Consider the following 11270-nt stretch of genomic DNA (forward strand, 5'->3'; position numbering starts at 1 on the left):
TTTACTAGATGCACTGTCAATTTATTTTTGTATAGCCCAACATCACAAACAGCCGTTGCCTCGCATGCCTTTTTTCATATACTAGCAATAAGTTAGAAATGTGAACAATGAAAAGAGTCATTTGTCAATAATACAATAATAGGGAAGCAGATTAACTGACGTTCACAAGAATGAAGCAAATGGATCACCCTCTGCCCGTGATCCAAACTGAGCAGTGACCGCTCGGCTGTTCAATAGCCTCACAGTCCAGACCATTGTAAAATGACCTACTGTGCTCAATTCTTTTAGTCCAAACTTAAAATAAAAGGAACAGTGTACGACACAGGTGTCAAACATGCGAGGTTTATATTTATTAATTTCTGATAGATATATAGTGTTTTTATTGCTAGAACTACAAGTCCCACAGACTTTTGCAGCAGCCGCCCCTCCCCCATGATTCTCTCTGAGCGAGAAAAGAGATGTGTGGTTTTGGGAAATACGTACGTGGTATAAAGAAATTAGACGGTTTTGTGGACGTTAGAGCTGTGCTAAAAGCGGCGCTAATGTGTAGCTACCAACAAGAAAATTATCTTCTGTGATGCAAACATCTAAACCAGTGCAAACCTGGACAGATCAGGAGCCACAGTTAGTCAGAGTGTATTAAAGTCTGAACATGACTGTGTCCACACTAATGTGACTGTGAACGCAAACATAATGCACTCATTTGATTCACTACATGAATAATTTGTCACTAAAATAAGTTTAAACTATAAAAATAGTGAGCTCATATTGAGTTTGTCAAACAATATTAACAAGTCTGTGATAGTAGCACTTCATATCAGAAATAATATCACAAGTCCATGTTCCTGTCCCTTTTGCTGATGCATGGAAATGGAATCAGTCTTTCACCTCCATCAGATTTGTGCAACAGTGTCCACAAACAACTATTACTAGGCTATATAAAGCTATTTATATCTTATATTTGTTATTGTTTTGTTTTTTTACGTTATATTCAGCCTGAGCATCGAAATTTGGACTGTGGCCCAAAGTGAGTTTGACAGCCCTGAGGGTAATCTGCAAAGCATCATGGGGAGAGGCCCAGAGCTAGCTCCACAACCAGGAAGTCATGCGAAAGAAAGAGATTTTGTTTTTGTGACATGCGCCAATGGCACACGCCATTGACTTGAATGGACCGCCATCTTATCCCCCTTGCACTGAACATACAGTATATAAATAAAACTTTCTGTGTCCCAACAGCTGTACTGACCAGCTGAATACTGCTCTGTGTAAACTGTTCTTCATAAGCTATAATACTAATGTGATATGTTATATGTGTTTGAAGACTACCAAGGTGGGTTCCACCTCCAGCCCCTGCCGGACCACCAGAGAGAGAGTGAGCTGGTGGACGAGTTGGAGAGACTGCGTATGTCCAGCACACAGTCTGGACACCCTGCACCCTCCCGACTCTTCACCCCGCTGTTGGACATTCCTGTGGACAGCTACGGGCGCTCACGATCCCTCAGCCCCTCCCTCAGCCCCAGCCCGTACTCTGACTCTGCCTACAGCTCGTACAGGGGCCAGCCTCAGCCTCACCTGTCCCCCCAGCGCAGAGAGAGCAACGCCTCCAGGACTTACGAACAAATCTCTGGGCTGGACCAAAGGGAGAGCCTCCATGAACGGGGCCGCTCTCCGGTGAGGAACGCCCGGGGCAGGAGCATCCGAGAGGCCAGTCCTGACGCGGGCATCCAGGGCAAGTACAGTGGCTATACAGAGGTGAGCGTGCACGTGCCCTCGCCGCGCAGAGGGAGGACGCCCATAGCACAGGTGTTTGAGCCGCAGGGAGACGGCAGTCCAGCAGGGGGCAGAGTGGATGTCCCAGTGATAAACGGTCACTCCCCACACACAGTTAGAAAGAGCAATCCTGTTCTGACCGAGGATTATGACATCACCACACTCACCATCCCCAAAGCCAAGCTGTCTCTGGGTCAGTACAACATGTCGTGTAATAATCATGTTCTTCACATTATTATTACTACTATATACTATCTATACTGTCTTATTGAAGACTCTTTGGTAGCACTTTATTTTAGAGTGCACTTATTAAAGAGGATATTATGCTGAATCAACTTGTTATCATTAGTTTCCTCAGATTTGATTGATTCCTGCATGTTTGAGTAATACTGTAATCTCCGAGGCTGTTCCATTAATGCTTAGGGAGTCATTTAGTGCTCACTGCCTCTGGCGGTCATCCAGGGTTCATAGAACTGGAGTTACATTTGGAGTTCTCGTTTCACCTACCCCCTATCTCCACCCACATCGCTTTACTTAGTTGTGATTACTTATTATATATTCACTCAGAGTGACACATGTAGAGGTGTAAAATGCCACATAACCACTTTTCAAACAGAAAAACATGTAAATGACAATCTGCTGCTTGTTACGGCGATGTCACTATGAAGAGTTTGGCAGTTTTGAAACAGAAGTCAATGGGCCTGTTTCTATTACTGAGCTGTTTTAGAACAATATTGTGGTTTACAATGAACAAAATATAAAAGGATATAACTTGTGTTATAGTTTAATACTAAGAACCTGAAGAAAGCATAATATGTTAGATTTAACGTCTAACTAGCTTTTTGTAAATTATTTTTTGTAATTATTATCTTAATAGACTTTTGGTATAAACCAAGATCGTTGCCAAAACCTTTTTACCAAAAGCCATTTGGCTCATAATTGATGTAGAAAATGTCCTGACATCATACTAATGAGCAATAATACAGAGTTTTTTTAAACATTCATTCATTCATTTTGTACCGCTTTTTCCCATTAGGGGTCGCGGGTGCATATCCCAGTGACTTTGGGCCTTAGGCGGGGTACACCCTGGACAGTGGCCAACTCGTTGCAGGGCCAACAGACATAGGCATAGACACTCAGATAACCAGTCACTCTCACTTCACTCTCACATTCATTCACGAGGGCCAATTTAGAGGGGCCAATTTGACCTAACACATGTGTTTGGACGGTGGGAGGAAGAGAACCCACGATAACACAGGGAGGACATACAGACTCCACCCAGAGAGATCATGTGATGTTGGGACCGTGCGCCCCCCCCCCTTTTTTTTTTTTTTTTTTAAACAAAAATGTCTAATAATTAACATCAGAATAAAGTTCTACAGAATTAGGACCTTTACTGTTCTGAATACATACAACACTGATTTAAACACTTACATCAGCAGCTAATTAAATGTTAATACATTTACCCTAAACATTTGTTTACTGGAACACTGCCCTCTGTAGAATTTAAAGTACATATTTTGCATTCATTGAGACACCATTTATATTTGAGTAAATACAAATCGCAAAGAACAAATCCCAAAGGATATGAGGAGAGGAGCTCCAAAAACTAAAATATATAACTTTTCTCATTCGGTCTGAACCAGGAATCAAAATAGTTTGTGAAGAATGTATCTGTAAACTGTAATGTATAACGTTATAATAACAATGTTAAAGATGTGTTACTTTTACTCCATAACCAGTAGAGGGCAGTACTGTCTCTACTCAGTGAAAGTCGTGCTTGGGTTGGAGGCTCATAGATTATGGATTAGGAGTATTATGAACTATAGGCAGAGTTTGTGTTTGATATCATTGTGTGATATGGTCCTGTATTATTCATCCTCTGTGTCCCTGCAGGCATTAGCATTTCCGGAGGCATCGAGTCCAAGGTCCAGCCCATGATCAAGATCGAGAAAGTCTTCCCGGGCGGAGCAGCATCCACAAACGAGGCCCTCAAGGTAACAACCGCTAACAAAATGTACTCCTTGAAATCATTAAAGTCATTTTTGCATAATTTATATTTGACTAAATTTCTGAAACAAGGCTAACGTTGCGTATGTTCCTTCTCGTGTCCTGTAATGAGCTGCTGTTTTGAGCAGAGGGTCCGAGGACAGTGAGGTGAGGGACAGAGAGATGAGTGGAGCGTCCCAAATAGCACATCTGCTCCTCCATTATTGATGAGCTGCACACAGCACTGCTAATGTATCGGTAATGCCTATAATGCCTGCACAGTAGTTTAGCAGAGAGTTGGCTGGCCTCGGTCAAACGTCCCCCTGAGGATGACCACAGAGGAAGGGTCTCTGGGCCGTGAGGGGAGGAACCCTTCCTCACAGTGTGTCAAAGCTGTTATTAAGCAAATATTAAGGTTATTCTGATGGGACATTTTGCATTAACTCAATTACAGGTGTTTTCATTGCCCAAAAAAACCTCTAAAACATGGATTCTTACAGTGAGCAAGGTCACCGCAGATCTGACCCGTAACTTGACCTGGGGCGTCACCTGTTTTTCTTGTAGAGATAGTTCAGTTCAGTGGAACATTTCTGCCAAAGTTACACAGTTCACCTTTAAATGCTAATTGACTTTATAAATGCCTTTGTCAATTGATTTTCATTTGTAATCTACTTGTGTTGTCACGATACTGAAGTGTGGTGCTCAGTTTGATGTGAGACTGGGGAAGGACAGATTCAAACATGTGCTGTCCACTATGTCACCGAGCGGGACTCAATTTCCATACTAGACATTAAACATACCATACCATATTAAACATACCATACCATATTTTTCTACAGAATGTAATTTGAAACAGTCTCTTTCATAGTGCCACGTGGTCTCATACTTGTTTGAATATAAATGAATACACATTTTGCCCAGTATCAAAACCAGCTTAAATGAAAATCTAGCTTTGACACTAGTTTTAGTATCTAAGTATACATTTTTGACATGACTATTTAGATAAATTGTAGATTATAATTGCCCCAGTAGTACGCTGTACAGATCATTGTCATTATGGTACTGCTCTTTGTTTCTCACATTTATTTATTTAGTACATGATCTGTGGTGGGCTGCAGCGCTCTGATGTAACTGGTGTGTTCACATTTTTACCCCCGTAGCTGCTGTTTAGTTCTAATTAAGCAAAAGAAAAAAATGAATTCAGTGTTCAATGAGCCACAGTGACAAAACACTATACTGTTTGTTTAAGTGCGAAGTAACAACAAGAGGATATTGAAATAAACCCATGAGAATATTGTTGTAATAAGTTAGTAACATGTACATTCACTTCTGAATCACATGAACGCATCGCATCGCCAAGAAATCAGACTGGTTTGTATTGCGTTTTTTTGGTGACATGAATTGGTGACAAGTTCAAGAAATGATTTGCTATAAATGATAAATGACGCTTAATTCACATTTCAATTTGTTTATTTACTGAAGAGCCTTGAACAGACTGAAAAATTCCCTGAAATAACTTACTCAATGGATGAACTTTGGCAATGTCAGTGTCGATGGAGCTTTAACACTGTTAAAGGAGATGGAGAGGCTGAGGAGGCTGTTGTTTGTGCAGCGTTTCCTCACCATTAGTTCACTCAAAGTTTTATTTTGATTGATTCCCGCATGTTTGAGTTTATCCTATATTGTCCTACTCAGTGCTGTTTTCACCTACCCCCTATCCCCGCCCACATCCCTGAACTTCGGCTTGATTATTTGTGATTCATGAGTTCTAAAACGTCACGTAGCACTTTTCAAACATAAAAACAGATAAATGACAATGTGCTGCTCGTTACATTGAAATGTCACTAGAGGCGGGGCTTATCAGTTCTGCCATTTTGAACAGCAAATCAATGGACCTGTTTCTAATACTAAGCCGTTTTAGAGCATTGTTGCCATTTACAATGAACAAAATAGAAAATGTACTAATGTTATGGTGCAATACTAATGACCTGAAAAAAGCACAATATGTCTCCTTTAAAAGTGCACTGACAGCAACAATAAGAAGGAAACACACCCCCTGCTTTGGTGTCATTGCCATAGCAGTTAGTGACTAGTTTCAATATTATAGTTTATCTGAATATTTTCACTTTTTGCAGTATATATATCTCCCTTCAAAACGTGTTACCATATCAGCTAAATTATAATTACAGTTTCATTTGTCCATTTGACACCCACAGAAAACAAAGCTCACTATAAAAGGAGTGCGACCGGCCTGTCCCACCCTTATCTGTCCTGGACGTGCGGCGGGGCCCGAGCAGTGGCGCGCACGCTCTGAGCCGCCCCACAACACACGATCTGAGCATGTGCAAACTCTCCTCCCCGATTACACACTCTGTATCTGCAGCGTGTCATGTGAGGACGAGCGTCGGGCCCTCGCCGCAGACGGACCGCACAGAGGAAGCATTATGTTACGGCTGAAATATGATCGATAAACTGTCAAAAGTCCCAGGGTTTGTGTGAAAGTGCTGAGGCCAGTTTTCCTGAATGTTAACCGTGGTCAGGAAGGAAAAGTGGAGCCGTAACAACAGCAGCTAAAATATTTACAGTGGAAATGTCACGCTTCAGCTCTTTTGTTCTCACGTTCCTTATGAATGCGAAATGAGTGAATACAAAAACTACTCCAGGCACGTTTGTAAGCTGCAAACAGGATTTCAAATGTGTCACTGTGTTATTATTTGCTCCCTCAGACTGTCCTGGGCCGGCGGCAGCTACACTGGGTTATTTTGGGAAGTGCACAGATTAGACTGATCTGTTTAAGTCAAGTCAACCACAGAGAAAGTTGAATCTGCTGTTTGGTTAAATGGATCTAAATCTGGTTTGCTCCGTCCAACTGTGGCCCTTAAACCAATGTTTGCTGACCCTCCGGCCCGCTGTTGAATCGGCCCAAATGACCAAAGGGAGCAATCGTGCCAGAAAGATGAATTATAGAAGTCAATTCAAGAGTGTTACACAGCAGCGATGTCACGTTATCTATTCATTTCAATCAGTAATTTACGTTTGCAAATCCACACTACAACTATCTTCAAATAAATAAGGCCACTCTATAAGAAAGTGTAATTTTATTGGTCTCATATTATGCCGAATCCACGTTTAACCATTGAACATTTAAAACTGAAGATATCACATTTGGACCGTCTCCTTCGACCCGTCAAACATCTTCTCCCGATTTGCCCTCACTGCAGTAAAGCTGAACATGTCTCTAAAAGTCCCAAGAGCGTCCCACACCGTCCGGCACCGCGCCCACAGCGTTACTGCGCCCACAGCACACATGTTCCACTTTCCACGCGAGCGAAAGGACAGAGAGAAAACAGAGGGAGGAAAAGGTGCAACGCCCGCTGGCCTTTGGTGCGTCTGAGAGCACAGAGCAGGTGTATCCTCCTCCGATGACATCACAGCAAGTCCCTCTCCTCTGGGGCTGCCCGTTCTCCGCTCCTCCCTGGCATCCTCCGGCTCGCTGCGGAACAACCTTGTGCTGAAGGGGAAAGTTTATGTGCGCGCTCGTGACGGCCTTCGCTGTGAATATATTAAAGGGATGGTACAGTCCCAATCCTCGCCGGCATAAATCAGACGTCTGCCGAGGGACACAATAACTGCAGATTTATCAAAGTGTTGCAAATGTGCTGCGGGCTCCAGAGACAGGACAATCAGGACTAATGAAAGGAAGGGGAAAGAATTAAGTTTGGTTTTAAAGGTGCACTATGTAGCTTTCCACAGTATGGCATTAAAGGTGTCCATTATATTTCCCACCTGCCAAAGGTTACACAGTGCACCTTTAAGAGACTTTTCAATGCCGGGCTGTACAACACATCTAATATTCCATAAATCAATTGTCATTTTCACACTTTCAGTCACATTAATCAATCACTTTAATTGCTCGACTCTTATAAGTTTAATGATGTAATGTTTCCTGTATCTTATTGTTAACACTTTGTCCATATTAGTTTGTCCTCTCGGCCTGTCATGACTTTGAAGTGCAATATAATGTTACAAAAATGAATATCATAAAATAAATCACACAGTATAAATAATGAGGCCCAAAAAGTATTGTTCCAGCTCTTTTCGTGGAGTGATAAGTCTCCGTAGTCGTTATGGTGACAGGTCTATTGTTAACGCTGCACCTGTGAAAACAAGAGGAGGAAGTGTATACGTATTGTTAAAGCACATGTACAAATCATGTGTCATTTTTGAAACATCGCCTTGTCAAAACAAAAGTGTGTTAACTCATTCATGCCACGGTCTGTCTGGGGCCAGGGTCCAGGGTCCAGGGGCCAGGGTCCAGGGTCCAAGGTCCAGGGGCCAGGGGCCAGGGGCCAGGGGCCAAGGGCCAGGGTGGTATTTGTGTCAGTGTCAGAACAGAGATGCTTGTTTAGTCATGTGTGACAAAGTCGGGTGAAACAAAGATACAGCTGAAAGAGAGTGAACGGAGAGGCTGAGGAGGCTGACGGTGCTGCTGCTGTGGTGGACATGGGCCAGAGGAGAGTTGGAGAGGGAAAGGTTCCTCCTGGTACCTGGGGCCCCTGTATAATTAGATTATGTTTATATATTCCCCCAAAATCCCCATAGTAACAGTTCTTATTCATATTTTTACATAAAGGTTGCATGTGTTGCCTAGTCACAATCACCCATCATTCTAAAAATATTTACTATAAAAAATGTGCTTATGTTAATAAAATTAACATAATTCACAAAATTCACGACACATTAAAGTAATAAAAAGTCCCATCTTAAGGTCCAAAGTATTTTCAATTTGTCCAGTTTTAAATGAGATATTTAGTCAGTCCAGTTCTGGACTGCAGATGCAGATTGTGTCATCCATGTTTGTAAGATATTAGTTTATTGTGTCTATGGCAGGAGAGATTTACGCTGTCATGTGTCGTGACTCTTGTGTGTCATGTGTTGTGTGTGTGTCATTTGTCGTGTGTGTTGTGTGTCACATGTGTCGTGACTCATGTGTGTCATGTGTTGTGTGTGTGTCATGTGTCGTGTGTGTTGTGTGTCATGTGTGTCATGTGTGTCATGTGTGTTGTGTGTGGTGTGTGTCATGTGTGTCATGTGTGTCATGTGTCGTGACTCATGTGTGTCATGTGTGTCATGTGTGTCATGTGTGTTGTGTGTGGTGTGTGTCATGTGTGTCATGTGTGTCATGTGTCGTGACTCATGTGTGTCATGTGTGTCATGTGTCATGTGTCATGTGTGTTGTGTGTGTTGTGTGTGGTGTGTGTCGTGTGTCATGTGTCATGTGGTGTGTGTGTTGTGTGTCATGTGTGTCATGTGTGTTGTGTGTCATGTGTCATGTGTGTTGTGTGTCATGTGTGTCATGTGTGTCATGTGTCATGTGTTGTGTGTGTCATGTGTGTCATGTGTGTCATGTGTTGTGTGTGTCATGTGTGTTGTGTGTGTCATGTGTGTCATGTGTGGTTTGTGTCATGTGTGTCATGTGTGTTGTGTGTGTCATGTGTGTTGTGTGTGTCATGTGTGTCATGTGTGTCATGTGTGTCATGTGTTGTGTGTGTCATGTGTGTTGTGTGTGTCATGTGTGTAATGTGTGGTTTGTGTCATGTGTGTTGTGTGTGTCATGTGTCATGTGTTGTGTGTGGTGTGTGTCATGTGTGTCATGTGTGTCATGTGTGTTGTGTGTGTCATGTGTGTAATGTGTGGTTTGTGTCATGTGTGTCATGTGTGTTGTGTGTGTCATGTGTCATGTGTTGTGTGTGGTGTGTGTCATGTGTGTCATGTGTGTCATGTGTGTCATGTGTGTCATGTGTTGTGTGTGTCATGTGTGTCATGTGTGTTGTGTGTGTCATGTGTGGTTTGTGTCATGTGTGTCATGTGTCATGTGTCATGTGTGTTGTGTGTCATGTGTTGTGTGTGGTGTGTGTCATGTGTGTCATGTGTTGTGTGTGTCATGTGTGTCATGTGTGGTTTGTGTCATGTGTGTTGTGTGTGTCATGTGTGTCATGTGTGGTTTGTGTCATGTGTGTCATGTGTGTCATGTGTGGTTTGTGTCATGTGTGTCATGTGTGTCATGTGTGGTTTGTGTCATGTGTGTCATGTGTGTCATGTGTGGTTTGTGTCATGTGTGTCATGTGTGGTTTGTGTCATGTGTGTCATGTGTGTCATGTGTGGTTTGTGTCATGTGTGTCATGTGTGTCATGTGTGTCAATGTGTGTCATGTGTGGTTTGTGTCATGTGTGTCATGTGTGTCATGTGTGTCAATGTGTGTCATGTGTGGTTTGTGTCATGTGTGTCATGTGTGTCATGTGTGTCATGTGTGTCATGTGTGTCATGTGTGTCATGTGTGTCATGTGTGGTTTGTGTCATGTGTGTCATGTGTGTCATGTGTGTCATGTGTGGTTTGTGTCATGTGTGTCATGTGTGTCATGTGTGTTATGTGTGGTTTGTGTCATGTGTGTCATGTGTGTCATGTGTGTTGTGTGTGTCATGTGTGTCATGTGTCATGTGTCATGTGTGTTGTGTGTCATGTGTGTCATGTGTCATGTGTTGTGTGTGGTGTGTGTTATGTGTGTCATGTGTGTTGTGTGTGTCATGTGTGTCATGTGTCATGTGTGTTGTGTGTGTTGTGTGTCATGTGTGTCATGTGTCATGTGTGTTGTGTGTGTTGTGTGTCATGTGTGTCATGTGTCATGTGTGTCATGTGTGTTGTGTGTCATGTGTGTCATGTGTCATGTGTTGTGTGTGGTGTGTGTTATGTGTGTCATGTGTGTTGTGTGTGTCATGTGTGTCATGTGTCATGTGTGTTGTGTGTGTTGTGTGTCATGTGTGTCATGTGTCATGTGTGTTGTGTGTGTTGTGTGTCATGTGTGTCATGTGTGTTGTGTGTGTCATGTGTGTCATGTGTCATGTGGTGTGTCCCAGGCCGGGTACGAGCTGCTGGCGGTGGATGGAGAGAGCCTGCACAGAGCCAGTCACCAGCACGCTGTGGACGTCATACGCAGATCCTTCAGCAACAAGGCCAAAGATCCCATGATTCTTGTGGTGAAGGTGCCCCGGGGCCCCAGCATCCCCAAGAGCCCCAGGAGACCAGCACACTGACCCCTCGGTGCCTCTGCACGCCACTGCACACGGCGCGTAAAGGACACCCAAAGGTGCTACAGCTGCTTCACAGGAGGATGGATTGGTCCCAGGAGACGACCCATACAAATGGATGTGACTTTTATATGTTTTTTGTTTTTTTTAGCTCTTGCAGTATTTTATTATAATATTGTGTACATTTTGTTTTTCTACTATTTAGTGTTTTTTAGTAACAATGTATATGTACAAAAAAGTATCTTAGAGGTTCATTATTAGGTGTGACTGGAAATTGTCAATAAATAATGCCAGTAATATATTTTTAGACTAATCTGAATCTAAAATGTCCTTGAATTAAGTATGGAAAGCCTGACCGACTGTATCAAAACTATTGTCAATACTTTTACATAATAAATTTGAATCATAAATAAAGTTTGGCCTGT

The 11270-nt window shown here is 42.6% G+C and overlaps 1 protein-coding gene across 1 annotated transcript in view; it reads left to right on the plus strand.

The window, feature by feature from the left end:
- The window catches only part of pdzd7a (PDZ domain containing 7a), a 33684-nt gene extending 22684 nt beyond the window's left edge, over positions 1–11000 (plus strand). Inside the window, exons 13-15 of the mRNA XM_072437483.1 lie at positions 1322–1963; positions 3667–3767; positions 10675–11000. Coding sequence (XP_072293584.1) covers positions 1322–1963; positions 3667–3767; positions 10675–10851 — 920 coding nt within the window. The 3' untranslated portion in view covers positions 10852–11000. The remainder of the gene's footprint in view (positions 1–1321; positions 1964–3666; positions 3768–10674) is intronic.
- The last annotated feature ends 270 nt before the right edge of the window (positions 11001–11270 follow it).

This window comes from Eucyclogobius newberryi, unplaced genomic scaffold, assembly GCF_026437365.1.
Source record: "Eucyclogobius newberryi isolate DKJ021-1_F unplaced genomic scaffold, fEucNew1.0.hap1 SCAF_8, whole genome shotgun sequence".
Taxonomy (NCBI): Eukaryota; Metazoa; Chordata; class Actinopteri; order Gobiiformes; family Gobiidae; genus Eucyclogobius; species Eucyclogobius newberryi.